Here is a 22,729-nt window from a genome sequence, read left to right on the forward strand (position 1 = left end):
AAGGATATAAAAGCATTTTAACAATTTTATAGGTTGTCTCTGGAGCTCTTTTGTGATGTGGGAGAACAGAAGTTTTGTTGCCATTTGCCCATGGACAGCTGCCAAACTCACCTGTCTCCAAGGAGCCTGCGAGGGGCATATCACATCTCTCTGGAAACTCTTCGGCTGGGCCGGATGGCTTCTCACTTTACTCAGCCGAGAAACATGTTGCACAATTTAACCCCTTACCCGTGCACTTGTCTGGCTCTGTTATTCAAAACCAGCAGCTCATCCTGTTTGCAGCAAGATTTAAGGAAAGCAGTAGCTGCTAGATGGTTTGAGAGAAATCTAAAACCAGGCCTTTTTTCTGAAAAACCCTTATCCACGTGAAAAGTCTTTAAATCCTACAAGTTATCCTACTGACTTTAGTCAAGCCTTTAAGTGTCCCAAACTCTCTTGTCAGTCTTTAATCTGGATTAACTAGCCCCTAGATTTGAACTCTTTTTATACAGGCTCCAATTTGACAAGGTACTTAAGAATTTGTCTTTCTAACTAAAGTTTTACCAGCTCAGTTGCATTTTAAAAGTTAGGCATATGTTAAAGTATCTGAAGCAAGAAAGTGGTGTCATGATATTGTGAGTAAAATGCAAAGCTAAGGATTAGAAGAGACCTGCCACTGACCACATTTTACAGGTCACTAAATTAGCACTGTCCTGCTTCTAATCTCAAAGATGTCCATTAAAACTCTCCTGTGTATCTGGCTGGAGAATTGTGCACCCTGATTTGTTAATGCTGAGGAAGCATTTGCAGTTCTTCGCATGGAAGGTGTGACAGAAGTATAGTGTAATCAACTCCCTTATGTATCAATTTCTCTTTTTTTTCCCCCACAAATGAATATTTACATTCTCCACCCTCCTCCTCTTCTGGAAAGAAAAGCACATGGAATTATTCCTATTGCATTCTTTTACTGAGTTAGCAAAATGCAAAGAAATATAGCAAGTTTAAATGACATGGAACAAGCAGGCATAATTTATCTAAGATCAAGTGTGCAGATCAAAATCAACAAAACCTTACAAAAGAAAACCCCAAAAGATCTTTCATCTGCCTGATCCCATTTCGCTGCCTACACCTTCTTTAGCCTACTGTAATATATTCGTTCTGCTTTAGTTTCTGCTCTGCACAACATTTCTGCTTAAGAAAGATTCTGTTGAGTCATTACCAACTTCAGCCAAACAGGCTTTTCAAGAATGGAGAAGAAAATAAAGGCTGTGGTTTTTAAATTAATTCCATGCTGCTTAACCCTTCAGCTGCTAGTGATTTCCAGACTTCCAACCAAGTTCATGCTTAGCAGAGGATGCTTCTGCTTTGCCTGAGAAGAGGATGCTTCTGTTAGTGACCGCATGAGAGAGGGAGGGACCTGCCACAATTGCCCACTCTCTCCCAGAATCTCATGAGACAGGGGAAAAATCAGAGTTGCCACTGGTGGCACAGGAGGCAGAAGCAACTTTTCTGGGTCCCTTTGCCTGACCAAAGATCATCAATACACAAATGAGTTGCTGTTCAACTAAGACTCACCTGAAGCCAAGCACCAAGTGCCCCTCGCCTGGGGAGTGCTGCAGTGAGCATCCCCAGCCCTCCCACACCCACAAGTGCTGCCCTGCCCATCCTGGCCACTGCTCAGGAGGTGCCAGCTGTGCCCCTGAAAGCACCCAGTAGAAGTCATGGTGAAAGATGATGCTAGCCAACCCACGCCATAAATCCCCCCTCTTCACTGCTTGAAAATACTGCCTTGGATAGAATAACCACACCAAAGCAGGGACAGGGAGAGGGGCATTTCTGCTAGAACACAGTAGCTGTGAAAGCAAAATTGAAATCCAAATTGAGAGATGAGTACATCTCCCCTCATGAGGCAGGAGTGAGACTCCAATCATCCTTCACCAAGAGAGCAGCAGATTGTATATAGGAGAGAAGAGTGGTTGCAAAAATTATATAGCTTAAATAAGCTCCCGGTACCTTGAGTTTTGAGGGGCCCCCAGGGGAACAGACACTTGGAGTGAGAAAAGGCAAAGGAAGGGAAAGCAGATAACATGATTTTCTTTGCACCGGTTTTTAAAGCAATCTCTGCCTGCTAAACTTTCAGTCCATGCTACCAATGGTTATTTCCAAAGTTATCTTTGCACAGAAAAAGGCTGGAATCCTTCTCACTCTCATTCTTTCTCCCTTTTTAATGAAAGCTCAGTTTAGATCTGATATCACTTTAAAAGGTTTGCTATCAAAGTTTATTAGACCCACTGGGACAGATCACAGTTTTCAGAGGCTCAGACTTTCACAGGAGATAACTGTAAAGTAAATCATCCAATGTTCTTAAAAATGCTCATTTTTCTTGGGCTCATCTATTACACAAAGCTGCACTGTATTCAAGCATCATTATAAGCAATCCCAATGGCTTACATGCTGCTGGCCACAGTTTTGCCTTTAGAGCAAACTACAGCAGTCAACAGTCTACAGCCTGTCCTGCTGGCTGACATGAAGTTGAGCAGGATGCCATCTGCAGTTAATGTAAGCCCTATCATAGCAACACAATAATGCCCCTTTGGGCTCCTAGATAGAGGCCATGATTCCAAGAAGCGGTAGGAAGAAATTGAAAGTTGCTTTTCCCTGCTTAAAATAAATAATAATAATTAGAAAACACTCCTCTGTCTAGGGACTGCATGAGAAGTTTCAGATGGAGACCAATGAAATGAGAAGAGAGATTAGCATGTCAAGCTTCCTATACAATGGTTGTTTGTTTTTTTAAATGAAGTCATTGGTATTATTATGTGTTTTTTGGTAGGCTATCCTAACAATGCATGGGAATAAACATCATATCTAGTAGGATCTCTGACTGCAACATGTATCACAGAGGCATCTATTTACAGTGTGAAGGGAGGGGAGCAGTTTAGTTTCCCAAGACAGGAATGGGAAGCTTAACATACTAAAAAAAACTAGGGCTGGTGATGACTTTTTTTTTTTTGGGGGGGGGGGGGGGGAGGTGGGGGAGGGAAGGGAGGTGGGAGACAGGATAAACCTAAGAAGGAAAGATAGTTTCAGGGCAGATATTTGCAGGATGCATCATCATCAAGAGAAGTTGTCAATGCTGGGAAAATGCTGGGAGACAAAATGGCTGACAGAAGGGGTCAAGTGCTGGGGCTACCAAACGTCCTGGCCTTCTGCTGCCATGTCACATTGTTTTACACCCTTCCGTGTTACTTCATAGCATCCCTGAACTTTCTATTAGCTAGAGAGGCAAACTGCACAAAACTGGAATAGTTCTTGGTTCTTGGGGACTGCAGATGCCAGCACTCCCTGCCAAGCTTTCACCTCCCTGAGATTTTCACCAATGACTGCTTCTCACCAGCAGCATATGCAGCCATTTGACAGCTCATCTGCTTTCTGGTTTCTTAACAGGTCATGCAGATGGACCAGAAGCTAGATGACATCCTGACCATGCTCCATGCTCACTTTGGGGATCAGCCTCAGGCACAGATGTCAGGGCCAGCCACCCCACCTGTCAGACAGCTACAGATAACCTCGGATTCCCCACCAATGAACCGGAAAATTTAAAAGCCAGAGCACAGCCACATGCCACCCTCTCATGCTTTTACATCTGGTCTTGGTGTCTCAGGATTCAGCTGTGTTGTTGGTGAAATGAAATATTCTGCTGTAGTAGATTAAATAAAAACAGAAATAGAAGCGGCAGCAAAAAGCCAGTCACGCCCCTAGGAGAGCACATAAGTTTTGCACCTGTTTTATTAGCCGTCGTTAGCTAACCTATGTCAGCCTGTGCCAGTCCCTTGCAGCCAGCCCCATTTAGGCTGACTGCACACGCACAGAATGCTTGGGTAAGGTAAGCACCTAAGCAAGGGTTAGGATGACCCATTCATGGGCGTGAGGGGAAAAAGGGCTGTTTTTTTGGCATTTAATCACTAAGTTTAATGCTCGCAGCATGCCTAAAAGGGAAAAAAGAGCCAGCATTTGAACATGAAACAAATGGAAATCAGTGAACAGGAAAATTAAACAGCATGTTTTGACTTCTACCAAGCAGTGAGGATCATAAGAAGGGCAGATTTATATGCTAGTGTGAATGACAAAGTAAAGACAACAGGCTACTGATTAAAAATATGGAAGTGTACACAGGCTGGTTGACATATGAAAGACTGAAGCAAAGACTTCAGCTAATTAAAGCAAAGGGTTGCAAATAAGATGAAATGCATGTTGGAACAGACAGGCAAGAGAGATAGTATCTGCGTAGGCTTACTGCACAAGAACACTCTAATAGCTATCAGCTACGCTGATGACTGTTATGCAAAATGTTCTCAAGCTTTTACCTTCATTCAGCAGCGGTTGTTGACTCCAGTTGCCTTAATTTTAACATAAGAAACCTGTATGGTAATTGGCTGTGAAGTATCTGTAAAGCTCAGTTCAAGTCACTGAGTAACACAGTGCTGCAGGAGGGCTGCAGCTGTGATTGAGAATGGCAAGGTTTCTTAAAGAAAACAAAAATGCACGTACTGTTGATGAAAGCTAATCGCTGTTTAAATAAAGTGCTGTATATAATTTTAAATGCTAGATTTTTTTCCTTGTAATTTGGTTGTAAATTGAGTGCATATGCTGGCTGATATACTGTCATTGTGAAATGGGTCCTACCTGGCACACCAGAAAAGGGATGGTAGAACACTGTTGCTAAATATGTAAATAACAAATTGAGCTAAAAAGGGTGTAGTGCTTTTTATTCAACTCTTTTAAATATATTTACATAACCAACTGTTTAAATGAACAGAAGTCTGCAGAGCAAAGACCTGATTCCTGGGAAATCCTAAATATATTCTATTCTCACTGATATTTATGGAAGCAAAGACTGCCTTGCATTTAACAGCAACCTGAAAGACTGGTCCCTTAATACTCCTTAATAAAATAAATTTAATTTGGACCAATGAGTGGTCCATTTCAATGTAATCAAATTAGTTTCTATTACCTGTCCCTTTAAAACTCTTTCCCAGATTTGTGTGTCTGGGAATTCAAGCTTGGAAAGAGCACTGTGAGACTGATTCCAATCTTTAGATAGCAGGCGCGTCTTAGACAGAATATTAATGATGTGTGAGAGGCAATAATAAAAAAAAAAAAAATGTTTTTTTAATTAAGTCAGCTGACAAGCTGCCGTTCCATCTTGTCTGATTACTACAGAGTTACTGAACATGACCAAATACAGCATGTAACATGAGAAAATGGTAAATAATCATTGTCAGAGCACTGATTCCTGGCTTTTGGACAGGGCCATGAGCTTCAGCAGTGGTCCTGACTCTGGCCACTCAGAACTAAATGGGCAACTGAACACTGAAGGCAGGTACCATTTCATCAGTCACAGGTGAATAATAACCTTTGGGATCCCATTGCCACAGAGGTTCAGAAGATGAGCAGCGTGGCTTTCAGTAGAAGAGCTCTGTGGCCAACACAGTATGAAATGTCCTTCTGGTACATTGCAGATATTTGTGTCCCAGCTATGCGTAGTCACCGTTTTGTGGATCAAGGAATGTAACAGTATCATACTTTCCAATGAGTCTCAATGGAATTGTTAAGGGACTATGCATACAATAATACCTACTACTGCGATGTCCTGGAGAATACACTAAAAAGCCGTTCTTCAGAAAATTCAGTTAAACAAAGTAGGAGTGGTCTCAGCTAGAGAGAATGTCATATGGCATGAGTGGGTGGGAGGGAAGGATAAAGAGGCCAACAGCGGTCACTTCAGGAAAAAAAAATGTGCAAGAGTATCTGCACATATCTTTTTTAAAAAAATAAATAGATAAATAATAATAATTAAAAAAAAAAAAAGAAAAAAAAATAGAACCAAAGTTTCCATGGGATGTTTTCAGTGAAGCCAGAGCCTGAGCCATTAAGGGTTTGAAATTCTAGCCAGCCATCTGCTTTATGACTGGCCACTGCAAACACTGCAGTGTGGCATAACATGTTCAGACAGCACCTTCAACATGTGAAGGCAACCATCACTATTGCAATGATGGAGAGATAAGGGTGTGGCTTGAACAAATTGCAGTGAGGAAGGAAGAAGTGGGTTGGAGACATCCATTTTCACACCATATGATGAGACTAATGGTAAAAAAAAGTAAAAGCATCATAACTTAGCTTTATTTCAGCAAATCTCCACTCCCACATATAGAAGACATGAGTTGCCATCTAGCAAAAAACCTTTTTGATTGCCCAAGGGCAAAAGTGTCCAAGAATAGCATTGATGTGACCATCTGGTGATACTACATGGCTCTTCTGAGCAGAGATGCTTATGCACATTGAAGAGAAGGCATATTAGTACATTTATATGTCACCACTATTTGAGTGCCCCTATACCAAGATGTGCTATCAGCAAACATTGAGCAGCAAGCTATGATTTCACAAGATAAGAACTGACTGCTACTCAGAATGTTTCTGTGAGGCCTCACCATCCACTAAGCAGGTAATAACAGCATCAGATCTAGGTCACAGTGTATATAGCCACAGTGAAACAGAAAAAGCAAAGCAGCATAGGGGTGAGCTTCAAGAAACTCCAAAACCTTGAGAAGTCCTCTTGCAATCACAGGTCATGAGATGTAGACCATCTCATGATGTCAGGGCATGTCTGTCAGGGCAGAAGACTGCCAGGTGCACCACAGCAGGTTTTGCTGACTGGCTAAGAGAGCATAGATTAAGTTGATGAAATGCTATCAGAAGTGTCTTCAAGAAAAGTTCCTTCTAAGGGAGTCTTGTCATAATTCTTGCATGTTGATTGAGGAGAAATGAAGTTCTTCATGAAGTTTATATGCTCCCACAGCTGGCTTCCTTGATCAAATTGCCTGACTTGCCTGAGCTTATTGATACATGTTCCTGGGAATAAATACGCAGCATTACTGCAGAGGAAATTTGACTCATGTTTTACTAGTTTTGTGACTAAATCTGCTAAGATTATTAGCGGAGGTCTCGTTCAAAATTCTAACTTCCCTACAGGTTCATTAAAAGGAAGAGGACAAAAGTGGCCTTTTAGGAGGAACTGTGTGTTTGCATTACCTTTCTGAAAAACTTACCAGAAGTATTCCCAAGGAAGTTCATTTGTGTGTTTTCGTCTCCATGTCTGCTAATATTTGTTCACTGAGTAGGCCATAATATTTCATCAGTGATCTGATGTTCTTCTGAAGAATTTCTTCATGCTGGGAGTCCAGCACACACATCACACACCCCGTCACTGACAAAAGAGTACGTTCAGCCAAGCTCATTCCTATATCAACACTTCTCATGGTAAAATAGTAATATCATGAATTAACTTGGTCTGATGAAGCACTGATGTGCACTGTGCAGCCAGGTCTGCAATAGTCCCGTAGAGTCTTTTGATTCAGAACAGAGGCATAGACTGTGCGGCCAAGGTCCCTCAAGGCCACAATATCAGCAGGGGTGGTTGTCAGGAATGCAGTTTACCGATGCATCAAAAGAGAATAGTACAGGAGATCAAGTAAAGATTAGCTATTTATTTTCAAAAAGATCACATTTTTCTACCTGATCCAATTTCACAGTGGAGATACATGGTGTCCTCCCTTGCTAGAGACACCAACACCAACCAAAACAAGATTTTCCACATTCCTTTTAATAATTCATGGCATCCTGAAGCCTGCTGTCTGCCTATGATGATGCAAGATGTTCAGAAGTCATTACAACAAAGCCTGAGGGGATTATTTTCTCATTTCCATAATTACACAGTCAGTAATATTATCACGAGCCAATCTTATCTCAAAATGTATACCCAGATCTTTAACGATGATATTTCTGAAGTGATGTGTGGGATTAAAGTCCTGTGAACGATAAGGCTGCAGCAGGGAGGGAGATGAAAAGTTCAGCTTTCATCAGCTGGGGGCTTTCATTCCTGAGAAAAGGTAACTGTGCCCCGAAAACAACGGATATGGGTCACAGATCAGAAGTCTGCTGCCTCATCTGGAACACTCTTGAGAGTAAAAAGTGAGAAAAGACTACAGCCACGGCTGTCCATTTCAGAATTGAGTTCGTTTAGCAGCCCTTTATGTTTTCCCTCCACCTTGCCTTGCCCTGGTGTCCCCAGAGGAGCCTGTCCATTCACCTCCATTGGGCCATGTCTCAGCCTCCATCTCGCTAGCTATTAAACAGGATTCTTGGAGTGAATTTTTCAGTTCCTCCAGTGGTTTTCTCTCTCGCTGATGTTTCAAGCCTGACCACTGAAGGGACTGCATTCATAAGTACATAAATGACGTGCCATATCTTGTAGAGTTCTAAAGAACAGAAAACGTTCAGCACTCTCCAAATTGTATCTCACAGACAGTTCGAACAACTATGTCTAAAAATAAAAGTATATTTTAGAGAATAAAATGTCGTAGGGTGAAGAATCTCAACTATCAAAACTGCATTATTTAGTACTCCGAAGGGACACACACTGAAGTCTTGATGTCCCAGAGAAAGCACGGTGAAGGTCCAGGGTGCAGACCTCTATCAGGCATGAGTTCTAGCCACCAAAACTAAACAAGATGGTACCTACCATTCCACCTTGGTGGTAAGAAATTGTTTGCGTTTCTCTCAGCCTACCTGGAAAGCAACCTCTTTTCTTAGTTAAGGGACAGTCAAAGGTAGCTGGAAGTATCAAACACTGAAAGAGAGAAAAAAGCCTTACTTTTTGAAACTTCTGTTACTGATCACGATCCTGCTTCCCACTGCACACCACATGCTTTGCTAACCTCTAGAGAGCCCCAAGCTCTGGCTTATATTCATGTTATTGGTGCTGGATATGTGCGTGCATGATCTCTCTCTCCTGCTCTCTCCCTCTCTCCCTGTCATACATTAAACACTGTCTGTCAGACGTGAAAGAGTGAAATTGCAAAGAGAGTCTTCCCTACAATAAGCTGTTTTGCCAAAATACTCATTATCTTGTGTTTAGCTCTTATTATGGCTTACAGTGGCTCCCGAAAGACTCTGTAAAAGTACAATGTCTCTGCTTAGATTACTGGCTGAGTACCCATTTGTCTCAGGGTTTGGATTTGGTACATGTGGGTTTGTGAACAGAATTTCAACTTCATGATGTTATTTGATCTCCCCTTGAGGTGGGTGAAGCTGCATGGAAGGGAAAGACTCAACACAAGCTGCAGAGGGAAGGGGATTTTTGGACTCTGTGATTAATGTAACTGCTGCAGCTCCTCAGTCCAATCAGACTGGCAAAGCTTGTTCAACCAAAGAATCATAATCGTCAAGAACAATGCCTTTTAAGCATTGGCCTGAAATTTGCCTCAGCCATAGTGTGGAAAGAAAATACGCATTTCAAAAATACCTGTCAAACGCTTCTTATGCCTAGTTACTTATTTTCTCCTTTATTTCCTTCTATATTTGTACCTTGGGTTGTCACAGCTCTTGTTAGGAAAGCCTAAAGATCGCCAAATATCCTACTAGCATTTTATACTTACTTTACCCAAGAACCAACCTAGAGAGAAGCAAAGTCCCTGGCATTTAAAGTGAAACATCCCCTGGCTGATGCACAGGTTATAGACAGCCCTGATCAAGAAAGTATAAAGACACTCTTTTCTTAGGCAAATGATGATAGAAATGCTCAATAAAGAGTGCCTTGAGAGACGGAGATGCTTACACCAGCACTGGATGTCCATGAGCGCCACTTCCTGCAGACTTTCAGAGCCATGGAGCAGCAGAAGGGTCAGTAGTGAGCTCTTTACATATTTTCTGGCTTCTGCTTTGCAAACCGAACAACAATTTGTTAAGTCTATCCCAGCTCATAGTTCACTCATCTCTGACACCAAGGGTGATGTGACAGCAGGCAGAGGCAGTGTGTCAGCTCCTCTCTGCCTACAGCTTGCCCTTTGTCATCATCCTTTGGTGTAACATGAAGCTGTTCTGCTCCTGAATCTTGGTGACTTGGAACACTTTGCAAGTAGCATCTGAGTTTTGCTCTGAAGGATCCCAGCCCTCCTTATGGAGAAGAACTCTTACGATGTCTAATGCAGAGGTATATCCATCCCACACCTAGTCTGTAGGGCCCTTTGAGTAGTTTAGTATTTGGGGGCTGGTCTTCATCATCAAGGTGTAGGGGGAGGGGAAGCATCCATGTGTTATTCCTGCAGTGGAGAAGCAATTGCCTGATGCAGTCCTCAATCCTTTTGTTTTCTTTGCTGAGAATTTCCCCTTTCTGAAATACCAAACAGCTTATTTCTTCCAAGCTAAACAAATGATTCTGCCAACTACTTTTTCTCCTTTCTACTTACCCACTATGAGTGGGTTCCCTAATCCTTGGGCTTCCCTTTCATTTTAATGTATGAACAAACCAAACAAAAAAAATTAAATTGCACAAGAAGCTGCACATTCTGTCTGACTTGGGATCAAAATCTGAGGTCACTGTGTCTTAAATAATGAGTTGAAATAGTAAATTATTGAAAATATGTCTGTAATTATCAGGTGGAAGAAAAGCTCCCAAATTATCTGTGCCTTGCCCATGCACCCATTTCATAAAAAAAAATAACATCGTATTTGTAAAAAATGACATCATATTCACTGACAACATTTTGCATGAAGTTAAAAATTAAGGTGATAGTGGAAGTGATGAATAAACATAAAATCTGATAATCCCTTCAACCATAAATAGTGGAAGGAATGGTTTGTGGCAAGGAATCATCTATAACAATCATCCTCTTTCATGTCCTAGGTCTGAGCTGCTCCATGAACACCCCCTCTCCCCTCACCCAACCCACTGTTGAATTTGGGCAAAGTCACATTATTGGCGTTCAGCAGACAGCCCTTATCAATATGACTAGTTTGGATAAGCATTGCACCCCTGTAGCCATGGATTACTGGAAATGAAACAGCAGCCTGAGGTTGTATAGCTGCTTCTGACTTGCTAAAACATGGAATAGGTAGAGAGGGGGCCATGAGGACCAAGTGCTCTGCACAAGGAGGGGAGATCAATGGGGTGCATGACATGGACATGGCTGCAATACAGCTGCAGGGCAGCTCAAGTGGTTACCAACAAGGACACCCCCTTGTAAGCTGCTCCTAAGCAATGGAGGGGACACAGGAGCATCGTCCAGGTAGCTCACCGTTGCTCCTAAACCCGTGAAGATGGGGAAATGTATGCTGTGTCCTTCCTACCACTGCCATCCTGCAAACCCAGCCATGTCATGTCACAGTGCCTGGTGCCAGGGGTCAGGGAGTGGGGACGGAGCCCTGGGGTAGGGGAAGCCCTGCTCTCCCCCACCCAAACTGCACTGTCCTCTCCTGCAGGCGTTTCTACACAGCTCGCAGGCACTCAGCAGTGCTGCTGAAATGGGGTTACAGAATCCCCTGTAGTAAAGAAAGGCTTAAAACAAAAGGATTATAAAAGTAGGTGGAAACTTGAAAAATGCATACAAAAGAATAGTGAGGATTAAAAGTGTCCCCCACCCCCAGGTGCCAGCAAGGCAAACGGTGGGCCAAATGGAAAGGTTGGACGCACAGTGCTCAGATGGCTTTGCTTTCAGAAAGGTGTATTTTTTTTTTTTTTTATAATTTAGGTTCTGTTTTTCTTCTTTATCTCTCTCCAGCAGCCGCTGACAGATGACCTTTAAAGCCCCAGAGAGCCGTACCAGCAGGTGATTTACTAACAGCTGTGCCAGTCAACAAAATGGAGGGGGGCAGAGGTCACTGCCGGCCGGGACTGCCTGGCAAATTCAAGGGTAGGATTTAATTAAAGAAAGATGCATTACACTTTTTATTGTTTTGTGTGCATGCGTGAGCTTTTTCTTTTTCTTTTTGTCTCTTTTCTTTTTTTTCTTTTTTCTTTTTTTTTTTCTCTTTTTCTTTTTCTTTTTCTTTTTCTTTTTCTTTTTCTTTTTCTTTTTCTTTTTCTTTTTCTTTTTCTTTTTCTTTTTCTTTTTCTTTTTTCTTTTTCTTTTTCTTTTTCTTTTTCTTTTTCTTTTTCTTTTTTTTTCTTTTTCTTTTTCTTTTTCTTTTTCTTTTTCTTTTTCTTTTTCTTTTTCTTTTTCTTTTTCTTTTTCTTTTTCTTTTTTTTTTCTTTTTCTTTTTCTTTTTCTTTTTCTTTTTCTTTTTCTTTTTCTTTTTCTTTTTCTTTTTCTTTTTCTTTTTCTTTTTCTTTCTTGTTCTTGTTCTTGGTTTTTTGTTTTGTTTTGTTTTTTTCTTTATGAGTGTATGTGTGTGCGTTCCCACTCCCTGCACCTGGACATTTCATCCTGGATATGTCAGCCCAGCCAGCCACGCTCTGCTTCCCCCCATGCCCCCCCAGGATGCCATTCATTGAAATCCCATCTCACACTTGCAGAAAGGCCAGGAACAGGTGGGGAGGAAGCAAGCAGAAGACAGCCTAGCAGCTGACAGTGTATGGCATCCCTGCTTGTCCCTCAATGTTGTTGAGGTGCTCGTGGGGTGTTTTGGGGGATGCTGGTTTGTTGGTTGTTTTTTTCTCTGTTCTCCCCTTGCAGTAAACCTTTGCACTTCTTCTTATCTTCCAGAAGATCCATTAGGAGAGGGAAAATAATAATAATAATAAAATAAATAAATAATAAATAAATAAATAAATAAATAAAAATAATAATAATTAAAAAAAAAAAACATGAAATGAGAACTTATGGACTTTTCATTTCTGTAAGTTTGAAGGATTTTGGAACTGTGAAATGCAGAGGAAAATGGAAATGTGGTGGCTCTGTGTTCACAAGCCAGTGTAATTTATTACTTTCACTCACAGTTCAGATGTTTATTATTACTATTATTCTGTTATTTTTATCTGATTTTTTAAATATAACATACACATGTAAGTGAATTTCGATTCAAACTAGGACTAGAAATGAGTGAGTCTTTAAAGACCTAGAAACTCAAATGAGGAGAAATTCAACTAAGAGTAAGCCAAGTACCATCTGATTTATTTCACACAATTTTTGTTAAGAGATGAATCCTACTGGGGGAAAAACACATGCAAATCATGAGACCAGATTTTTTGGGGCTCAGGACCATGAATGAGACCACCCTTCCCAAACAGTGAAGCACAGGGGATGTGCAAGGGATGTGCAAAAAATGTGCACAAATATAACAGGGATGGCCACACACTCAGTACTTTTGCAAATTGGGCCCCACAGTGACCTCAAACACATTAGACAATGCTCCATGGGGCCTCTCCAGGTCTCATCCAAAGTTAGGAGAGAGCCTGCATTCATAATTTGATTATATTTAAGAATGCATTGTATCCATTACTTTGACTGATTTCATTAGCCTGAAATGGCTGGCTAATAAATTTGCAGGATACTGCAAGACCTCCAATCCAAGAAGTCTTTTGTATGAGGATGAGAAATATGCAATCTTAAAAGAAATACCACAGGAAATTTTTAGGTAGTATCTGGCAATTTTTTTTCTATTTCTATTTTTTTTCTATTTGACTTTCATAGCTTCTAAGTTCAAAAACTGCAGTGACCATGTTGTCTCTCTCCTACATAGCACTGTGCTTTGCTTCACACAGAGTAACCTCTGAATCAACTACTGCCTGGAAAAGTCCACAGTTTTGAGGAAAGCTTTATCTTTAATATCACATTTTTAAGTGGAAGAGAATCCACTATATGTCCCTTTGTTTCTCTGGTGGCTGAATTAATCTTTCTCAAACAGAAATAAGATTTTGTGTTCTACCCTAGTCTAAATTTGTCCAGGAGCAGTTAAATCTTATAGTAAAATCTTACAGGGGAGGGAGGGTTGTCAAATAAACTAAGAAAAAAACCACCACCTTGCTTCCTGTCACTGCCCAAGTCACTTTGTAGTCTTCTTTTGAGTGAAACATGTGAATGGAGTTTCTGAAGACTCTCGACATAAGGAATATTTTCTAGGCTTCAGCTCATTTGATGAGTTCTTTTCAGAACTCTTTCCAATTTTCAAAACTCCTTTTTCTGCCTTTGTTGGTCCCTTTCCAAAACATGGTGGTTGTCATTGGCCTAAAATTCCCATGACACACTAGGTTTCTGTTGACCTAGGTGTTCCAGGTATAGTTGCCAAATTTCACTTAAAAGAGTTCTCTTCAGTCAGCTAGCCCAAGATTAGGTATCCAGTTGCAATGCAATTGAGTCTTGGTGGGTTTCAGGAGGCTTCCAGAAAAGGCAAAAAGAGGCAGCCACATGCATCAAGGACAAAACAGATTTCAGAGTAATCAAGATGTGGGTTCCCATTTCCCTTTCACTCTGTTTTCTACCAATTTGTTTTTATATCCATATATTGACCACATATGTTGTCCTTAGATCTGAATTCTGCAGCCCTAACTTGTGGCAAACTGTCTCCAAAAGTGGATGTTCTCGGCTCAGCAAACCAGCCTGGAATGTCAAGTTCTATACTAATTACATGTTCATCACAGACTTCCCATCATTCCACCAAAACTGGGATGCCTGTGTTTGGCTGAGCCTTTCAACACAGCCAAGGGATCTGTAAGTCCAGTTCCCCCTAAAATATATGGGAAATAAATGTCCAACATCACTACATGGCTTAGAAAAATCACCCTGCAATCTCTAAGTCTCACTCCCCATCTGTAAAACAGGAATAACAGCAATTCCTACTCCCTATCTGCTTTATCAGTCTTGTCTATGCAGACCACAAGTTCTATGAGACATGAACTGGCTGCTACTAAATATAGGTACAATGTCTAGCACAGTTTTTATTAGAGGCCCTAGGCACTACAGCTCCATAAATAACCATGTTGACTTTTTCCAGATTAAGAACACATCAATGGGAGCTGTGCTTGAGCAAGAACTGCAGGATCTGGCACTAGTGCTTTTAAACCCTAATAGGAATGAGAGAGTATGAAGCCTCTTCCAGCCTCATTCACTGATACCAATGCTTTTAATACCAAGTCAGCTGTTGTGACACAAAGGGTATGTTTCTCTTGGTGCTGTTTCTTGGAACTGAAGAGCCCTCCTGAAGTTTTCATTTTCTTTACTGAAAAGCCCTGCTATGGTAAATCATCAACTCACCAAATTTATAGGAGGCACAGTACTTGGTATGTCACGTTTTTGAGCCCAGCCTAATGATTCACTTACTTATGCTTTTGTTCCTTTGCTTTGTAGTTCTCTTGATTTCAGCAACTGTCTATCATTTTCATGTGGCTTGCTAGCTCAAATGCCCCCTACTATTACAATAATCATTGCCCTGCTAGAGTGTTTATTACTGACTGAACGGCTGCACAGACTGGTAAAATGACCTGAGCTGTATGAATCTTCCCTCAAGTCTCCAGGGCCTCACAGTTCTTGAAAGAATGTAAAGGAAGAAAAAAAGAAGGTTAGTTATGGGGAAAGGTCAAAGACAAGTTTTTTCTGCAATAGCAGATTTTTTCACTGGCTTTGGTGTCTCCATTACTGAGTACTCACCACATCACCTTCAGTATTCAAAGAGCAGCTGGGAACTTGTCATGCCACAAGCTGAGGCAGGTAAAGTCTGACAGCCTATTGTGCATCTCCTGTCAAGATACCATTGCTTAAATTGTAAATTGTCATCCTCTGTAAAACATGCACTCTGGATAGGGTCCCAATGTGCTAGTGACTGCCTGGTTGTTTGGGTTCTGTATTAGAGGTTTGTGGTAGGTGCACTGTAAAAATAATAATAGTAATAGTAAATAAATAAAAATTAAAAAACACACACAACAACAAACAAACCACACATGCACGTACAAAAGCCAGTGACCAATACAAGGTAATACACAGATGCGTAAATAACTGTGGGAAGATTTCCAAAACACAGACTCTGCCTAACTTCTATCAGCAGCTTGTTTTCCCTCAGGCTAAGATTCTCAAAAGTGGGTGCCTACAGTTAGTCTCTCCTGGGTAAAAGCTTTAAAAGCATCTTAATAACTAAGGAATCCAAGTGTCTAGTAGAACGTTTCTTAAAGGTTCTGGAAAATCTCAGCCCTTCATCCACATCTTTAATGATATTTTTTTAAACACTTAGAGCTCACGGTAGCTGAAGCTGAAGGTGAGGATTCCTCCAGGGAGACTAAGGAAGGGGGGCATTCATCATACTTTGTCTCCTGCCCTGTCACTTTCAGAAAAAAAACACACCTAATAAAGATTTTGAATGCGAGTCTAACCTTAAACCACAATTTTTGAAAATCCTGGAGTCATTTTCCATGCCATCAATGCCACACCATGGCATTTGTATTTACAAATCAGACCACAACTACTGCTGTTTGGGGAAGATTTCACGGCGCTGTTATTCCCATACCCACAGCCCATCATCGCTGTCAGATGTGCTAGCTCTAGGCAATAGGGGGTATAAAGGGCACTGAATATACAAGCACGAATTATTCTCTCATGCAAATTTTATTACGGTTTATGAGGGGACTGTAAAAGATTCTGGGCTTAGCTGCTTCTTATGGAAAGAGGATTTTTCCATAGTACTAAAACAAAACCAAATTCCACCCTGTGAAGAAGGGCAGAAGGACTCCTGGCACTGCTATGTTGGAGTAAACTTTTACACACATTTTATTCTACAAGAGCTCTCTATGGAAAATATAGAGTAAAACACTTTTTTTTTTTTCATCCTAGGAGAACTTTGCTTACTGAACAGGGTATTCATGGAGCATAAATCAATTAGCAAAGGAACACTGAGACCTTGATATGTTACACGTAACAGTATCCAATGAGTTTAGTGCAGTAGGCTGGATCTCTAAGTTCTGATTACACCTTAAGAAGAAAGTCAGCTCCTGAAAGCAAAGCATCCCTTCCTGGAATAGGTACTTCAGAAACAGAGGATAAATCATCATTTGGCGTTGCCTACCTGCATGCCCCATTGTGACTGAGGGAGACATCTACTAGGTGGTAGAGATAGCTGAAGTAAACTCAGGTCAAGGGCTGGAAGGAATCAACACAAATACAGAAACCCTGGCAGATGCAAAGGGAGAACAATGTTTTAGAAGGACTCCCAAATCACAGCTGGTGATGAGAATGGAAGCTTTTCCTTGCCACACCTTGGATGCTGACAAGGAAATCAAAGAGAAGCTATATAAAAAAAAAAAAAAAAAAAAGGAAAAAAAATATATTGAAGGCAAAAATTAAGTCAACACAAAACCTCTCCAATTTGGCTAGACGTAAGCAAGCATTTTACTCATTGAATTTAGCCTTGCTCTTGTTTCCATACAGGTCACCTATGGGTTATGACTTTCTAATCTTTTATACCAATCTCATGCCTGAGCCTTTTTCATGACAGATCATATGTCTCTGCACTGCTTGTCAGCCATTTGTTATGTTTCCAAAATTCATGCAATACCAGTCAGATTCACTGTATACAAGGTCACATAGTTTATCATTTTGGGTCCTCAGATGAGGTTTTCTGACATAAAAAATCGTTTATTCACAAGGTGACATTTCTCCGTACAAGTAGTCTCTATTGTTAGCTTAATGTTTTTGTTGCTATTAAAGTTATTGCCACTAAGCTATTCACTGTGGAGCCTGTAGAATGAAGAAGAGGCTCTTGAAGGTCAGAAAGAATCAATATTAATGAAAAGTAAACATACAAGTCAGGGAGGAATCACAAACCCAGCTTGAAGCTAATTTGGTTTTTTATTCCAGCAAATATGCATGGTCATTTTTGCATTGTATTCACAAAGTTCTTATTTGGAAGTGTTGTTAGGAACTTTTGAACTCGCCTTGCGTTTCTAAGCCACTGTATAGTCAGCCAAATGTCTCTTGCTCACCAGGGCCCCAGTGCACTCCTAACAGAGGAAAATGGCAAATTTCCATTTGCTGTCAATAGGGGTGCTCCAAATAACCAGTTTCCTAAAGACCCTAGAAAAGACACCAGACGCGTTACCTGCAGCCTCCACAAAGAGTCATAAGCCCTTTTCCAAGCTTTCTGCTTGGATCTATAGCCTATCTTCCAAATATTGATGCACTTCTTGCTAAATAGGGAACAGCAATCAACATCTGTGGAGAGTTCATATTTGGCAAGTTTACACGAATATTTATTCCTCCTTTGTCTTCAAGCAACAACTACTACATAATGTATTCAGTATGATTAATTGTGGGAATGTTGCTTGTCCCAGTATAGCATGACATCTCCAATTACATGACATCTTTCTCTCGTTTGTAAGGGAAGAACTGATTTTTGTATCTTGACATGTTTATCAGTGTGAGGTTTAGCTGGTTATCTTATATGGGCCTGCTCCGTAGTTCTCAGGGTTGACAGATTATGGTGTCACATTAAAATCCCATATGCCTTGTTATTGCAGCTGCATCTTGAAACGAAAGCAAATAGTGGAATCTCCACCACACAAGAGCTCTAAGATGATGTTTTGTTCAATGAGTCTGTGGTTTGCAAGGTTGTTTCAGGTTATTGTAATTTATGAACAGCTATTTGGTATTTGATTTTCCCAACATTTTTTAAAATCTCGACAATGGAAAATTTAACACATATTTCCACAGTCCTACACAAGCTCCAACTGATCAGAAACTCTTTGTGTGGGGGATTTGCCTCACCTAATTTGAGCCATCTATTTAAAAGCTAGGCATTTGCTCTAAATTAAACACTCAGGCTTAGTCACCAGTGACAAACAGATGCTTCTTGAGAGGTGAATTATGCCACCTGGTTTTGACAAGATACAGAGTATAGCACCCTTGCACGTGGATACAGAGCAAAGCAAAAATAGGAGCTGTTGTTCCCAGGTAAGACTGTTGTTACAAACTCATCGGGACTGCTCTACTCAGCAAGGGTCATTCCAGGTGAGGAGGGCATTACAGAGGAGACATTAAGAGGAGGTGAAAATTCAAACATGAGAAAAGTCTAAGGATTCAATATTTTTTAATGAATTTGTAGTGAAAAATGACTCTTTGAATCTCTGATTAAAAACTTGCAACATTTTTGTCATTAGGATTCTCAGATACATTAATGCAAAGATGTATTCAAAAAGAGCTGTGAGATCCAGGCTAAAACTCTCATCCTGACTCCAGAAATCTTTGTACAAAGTCCAACACACCATGCAGACTGAGAAAACTATTTTGAAGCACATCTCTAGACTTCATGGATTTGGGAGTTGAACTTAGCTACTGAAGCAAATGTGGTGCAATTTAGCTGGGGTTCACATGCCAGAAGAACATAGAAGCCAAACTGTACAGTCAGGGAAAGAGGGAAATAAGCTTTTGTCATTGAGTGAATGCATCATCCTTTCACTTCCTTGCAGTAGGACTCCAGCCTGCACAGCTACTTTAGCAAGATGCTGCTTGTCTACCCTGGAGTTTGCAAACTAACAAGGACCATGCAAAGTTCCATATGCTGTTTAATTAATACACTAATGAAAATCTGTCCATCAACTTGAATGGGAACCTAAAATTGTATTTGTTTATGAAGTATAAAACTTGGGGTCTCAAGAGAGAAGTTGGGAATCTGAGATTTGGGAAAACATAAAAGGCCAACATGATGGTCTAGGACATTTTTCACCAACATACAACAGTGTTTCTGGTGTCCTGGTAATATTTCTGTTGGTTGCAGATGTGTTATTGTCTCTAAGCAGAAGGAGAAGTAACCCACTGGACATATGTGTTTTTACCATACTTTGAAAAGCAGTGAGTTTCAGGATGCACTTACAGTCTAAGACAAAAATTTGAAGGTTTCTTCTAGATGCACTTGCAAAGAAAAACAGCTCCATATAGAAATCTATGAGGCCAGCATTATTCCTTGCAAGCACATCGATATTTTCCCTTGCCCTGCTCATTCCACAGTTGCTTCTACTGGTAAAGGCAGAGCTGCAGAGGCCAAGGTCAAGTGAATGTTCAGCTCAGTAACTGCTGGACTCCTCAGCCTAGAAACAGTTCTGTACGAGCAGGGCAATGGAGAGCATGAGTCCTCCTTCTGTCTTTGCAAAGCATAACCTTCTGAAAACACAACTTTGTGCTTTTTGTTAGGGTTATTGGTATGATAATTACTTAGTTATTAATACTTAATGCTTTCAAACAGTTTCAGCTCTAGCACTGCTGCTTTATTTCTGCTGCTGTGGGAATGAGCAGGAGCAATTCTTTTTAGAATATGGACTTGCATAAATTCTTTCCCAGTACATAGTTATTGGGGAATTACGCATGGGATAGACATAAGACCAATTTTGCATTAACATGTACTATCCACTCCTAACTGTGCAGTTTCTTATGTTGATGATTTGTGAATACAAGTTAAAAAGCAAGACACACATAGGACTAATGCTTAAGGCAGCAATACAGAAAAGAAGTGTATTCCATAGCTTACAGTAAAGGGTTATCATAGAATCCTAGAATCATTAAGGTTGGAAAAGACCTCCAAGATCATCTGGTCCAACCATGACCCTACTACCAATGTCACCCACTAAACCATGTCCCTAAGCACCAGGTCCAACCTTTCCTTGAACACCCCCAGAGACGGTGACCCCACCACCTCCCTGGGCTTCCCGTTCCAATGCCTGACTGCTCTTTCTGAGAAGAAATGTCTCCTCATTTCCAATCTGAACCTCCGCTGGTGCAACTTGAGGCGATTCCCTCTAGTCCTATCACTGGTTATCTGTGAGAAGAGGCCGACCCCCAGCTCCCTACCACTTCCTTTCAGGTAGTTGTAGAGAGCAAGAAGGTCTCCACTGAGCCTCCTCCAGACTAAAAAACCCCAGTTCCCTCAGTCGCTCCTCGCAGAACTTGTGTTCCAGGCCCTTCACCAGCTTTGTAGCCCTTCTCTGGACACGCTCCAGGGCCTCGATGTCCTTCTTGTACTGAGGGACCCAAAGTTGAACACAGTACTCAATGTGCAGCCTCACCAGAGCAGAATACAAGGGGACAATCACCTCATTAGTGGATTTGGACAAGTTCTTCACAGGACTAATTGGTGCTTTAATTGGTTCTCTCCTCACCATACCTATGCCCATAGGACGTCTAGCTGTTAAGCAGTTTTTCAATTAATAGTGCATTTGAACTTAATATGCCACTTTCTCTGACTCAGCCATTTTCCTCCTTGTTTACTTAGCAGTTTTACAGCATGAAATTTCCACATACTTCTCAGAAGCTGGAACCCACTGAATGCTGCCGCTGTCCCTGAGCGAGGACTGCCTAGAACCCTCTGTGTTCTGTGTGAGCCTCTGTAGCTCTCTCTCTGCAGATGGAGAGGAACCATTGCCTTTGCAAATGTCCACCATCACATTTGTGGTTTCTCTTAAAGTTTCATGGCCAGCACCTTCCAGTCCTCCCCTTTCCTGAAGCTTCTTTTTGCAGCAATGACTCAGCTGTTTATTTTTGTCTTCCTGCCTCTTCTTTCATTCTGTGTCTCCCACCCTGCTGTGCAGCAAGGGGAAGGTGAAGCACTCTCAGTTTTCTCTCATGCCAGCAGGAGAAGAGAGAAAGAAAGGAGAAAAATGGCCTTTCAGGTCTCCTGTGTGCCTAATCTTCTTCCTTCTATCCCTCAAAAAGACCCTTAGGAAAGTTCATCTAACTAGACTTGCTGGATCGCCTTCACACTGAGTGTGCCCTGTTCATTTCCTGCTCTCAGCTGGGGGTAGAAGACCAAAAAAAAAAAATATCATGAGAGGCTAGTCTCAAGGCTGAAACCAGAAAGTATGCATCATAAATTAGAAGCTCAAACTGCTCAGATACACTCCTGAACCAACCACCAGCCTTGCTGTTGAACCTGTCCTTTCCTAGTTATTTGGAAAAATCCACTTGGGAACATTCAGCAACAATTTGGTATGTCCTGAGGACAGGAGGGTTACTCCCAGCCTGAAATAAGGAACATCACAAAATAAAATAGTGCACAGGAATATGAACCAGAAGAAAAAAAAAAAAACACGCAATGAACACAGTGGCTCCAGCACACCTGTTTCAACTTCCACTGAAGTAGAACAGCAGACGAACAAGTTCTGCAAATCTCTGCACAAAAGCTGCTCTGTCCAATACCTGGATCAAAACAGCGTGAGGGAGCCTTGCTCACAAGCACCAGACGGATGGGCAGGTCTCAGCTTCCAGCCCACTGCCAGCCCCAGGAAAGTGGAGTTAGAGACACCCTGTTTTCTTCTCTTTGCAGTAGCTCTTGGCATGCCTGAGAAAAGAAGATGCTTTAACACAGCAGCAACAGCAGCACTAAAAAGAGCACTTGTATTAAATCATCAGGAAAAAAACAATGATTATCCTTTTCTTCTTTGTGTTCTTTTTGTTTTCCTGCCAAATTCCAGAGAGAATGAAATAGCAGGTTTTTTGCTGTGCAAGGCAAACTCGTAAAGTCAGAGGGAAAACAAATCCTGAGCAAATAACTCAAAGCAAATAGCTGGGGGAAGTGAGGGTGGGAAGGTAGGCAAATGATACATTTTCAACATTTGATGAATTAAGCCTTGAAGTAGCAAAATAAATGAAGAACACACATCTCCATAATCAAGAAATGCCCTGCATGCTTAGGTGAACAACAAAATGCTTAAAGTTACATGCCAGGTTTCAGTGGCCTGAAACTGCCATTAACAATCCACAGTTCAGCCCCAGATGCTCTGAATTCACACACAAAAACATGCAGGTGATTGGATCTGACTGAAAAGGACTGGTTGTCCTATCTCTAGCTAATCTGAAACAGAGCAAGGGATAAACTCAAAATATTGGCTTTACACAAATGTCTACTATTCAAGATTGTATTTTACAAACTTTCAAGACAGACAACCGTTTGCATCCAAACACGCTCTTAGTTTTAGCAGTGCTGCCTAAAGCTGCCTCCAGAG

The 22,729-nt window shown here is 41.2% G+C and overlaps 1 protein-coding gene and 1 long non-coding RNA gene across 3 annotated transcripts in view; both read left to right on the forward strand.

The window, feature by feature from the left end:
- Positions 1 to 7,419, forward strand: part of LOC106030871 (potassium voltage-gated channel subfamily KQT member 1-like) — a 529,055-nt gene extending 521,636 nt beyond the window's left edge. For both annotated transcript variants that reach the window (XM_066999737.1, XM_066999745.1), the window contains exon 17: positions 3,427 to 7,419. In XM_066999737.1, coding sequence (XP_066855838.1) covers positions 3,427 to 3,582 — 156 coding nt within the window. In that variant the 3' untranslated portion in view covers positions 3,583 to 7,419. The remainder of the gene's footprint in view (positions 1 to 3,426) is intronic.
- A 4,040-nt stretch (positions 7,420 to 11,459) lies between these two features.
- Positions 11,460 to 22,124, forward strand: LOC136791136 (uncharacterized). Its single transcript, XR_010832491.1, has 3 exons — positions 11,460 to 11,729; positions 14,749 to 14,909; positions 21,001 to 22,124. It is a non-coding gene; the product is annotated as an uncharacterized lncRNA (long non-coding RNA).
- Positions 22,125 to 22,729: the final 605 nt, after the last annotated feature.

The sequence above is a fragment of the Anser cygnoides genome, chromosome 1 (assembly GCF_040182565.1).
Source record: "Anser cygnoides isolate HZ-2024a breed goose chromosome 1, Taihu_goose_T2T_genome, whole genome shotgun sequence".
Classification (NCBI taxonomy): Eukaryota; Metazoa; Chordata; class Aves; order Anseriformes; family Anatidae; genus Anser; species Anser cygnoides.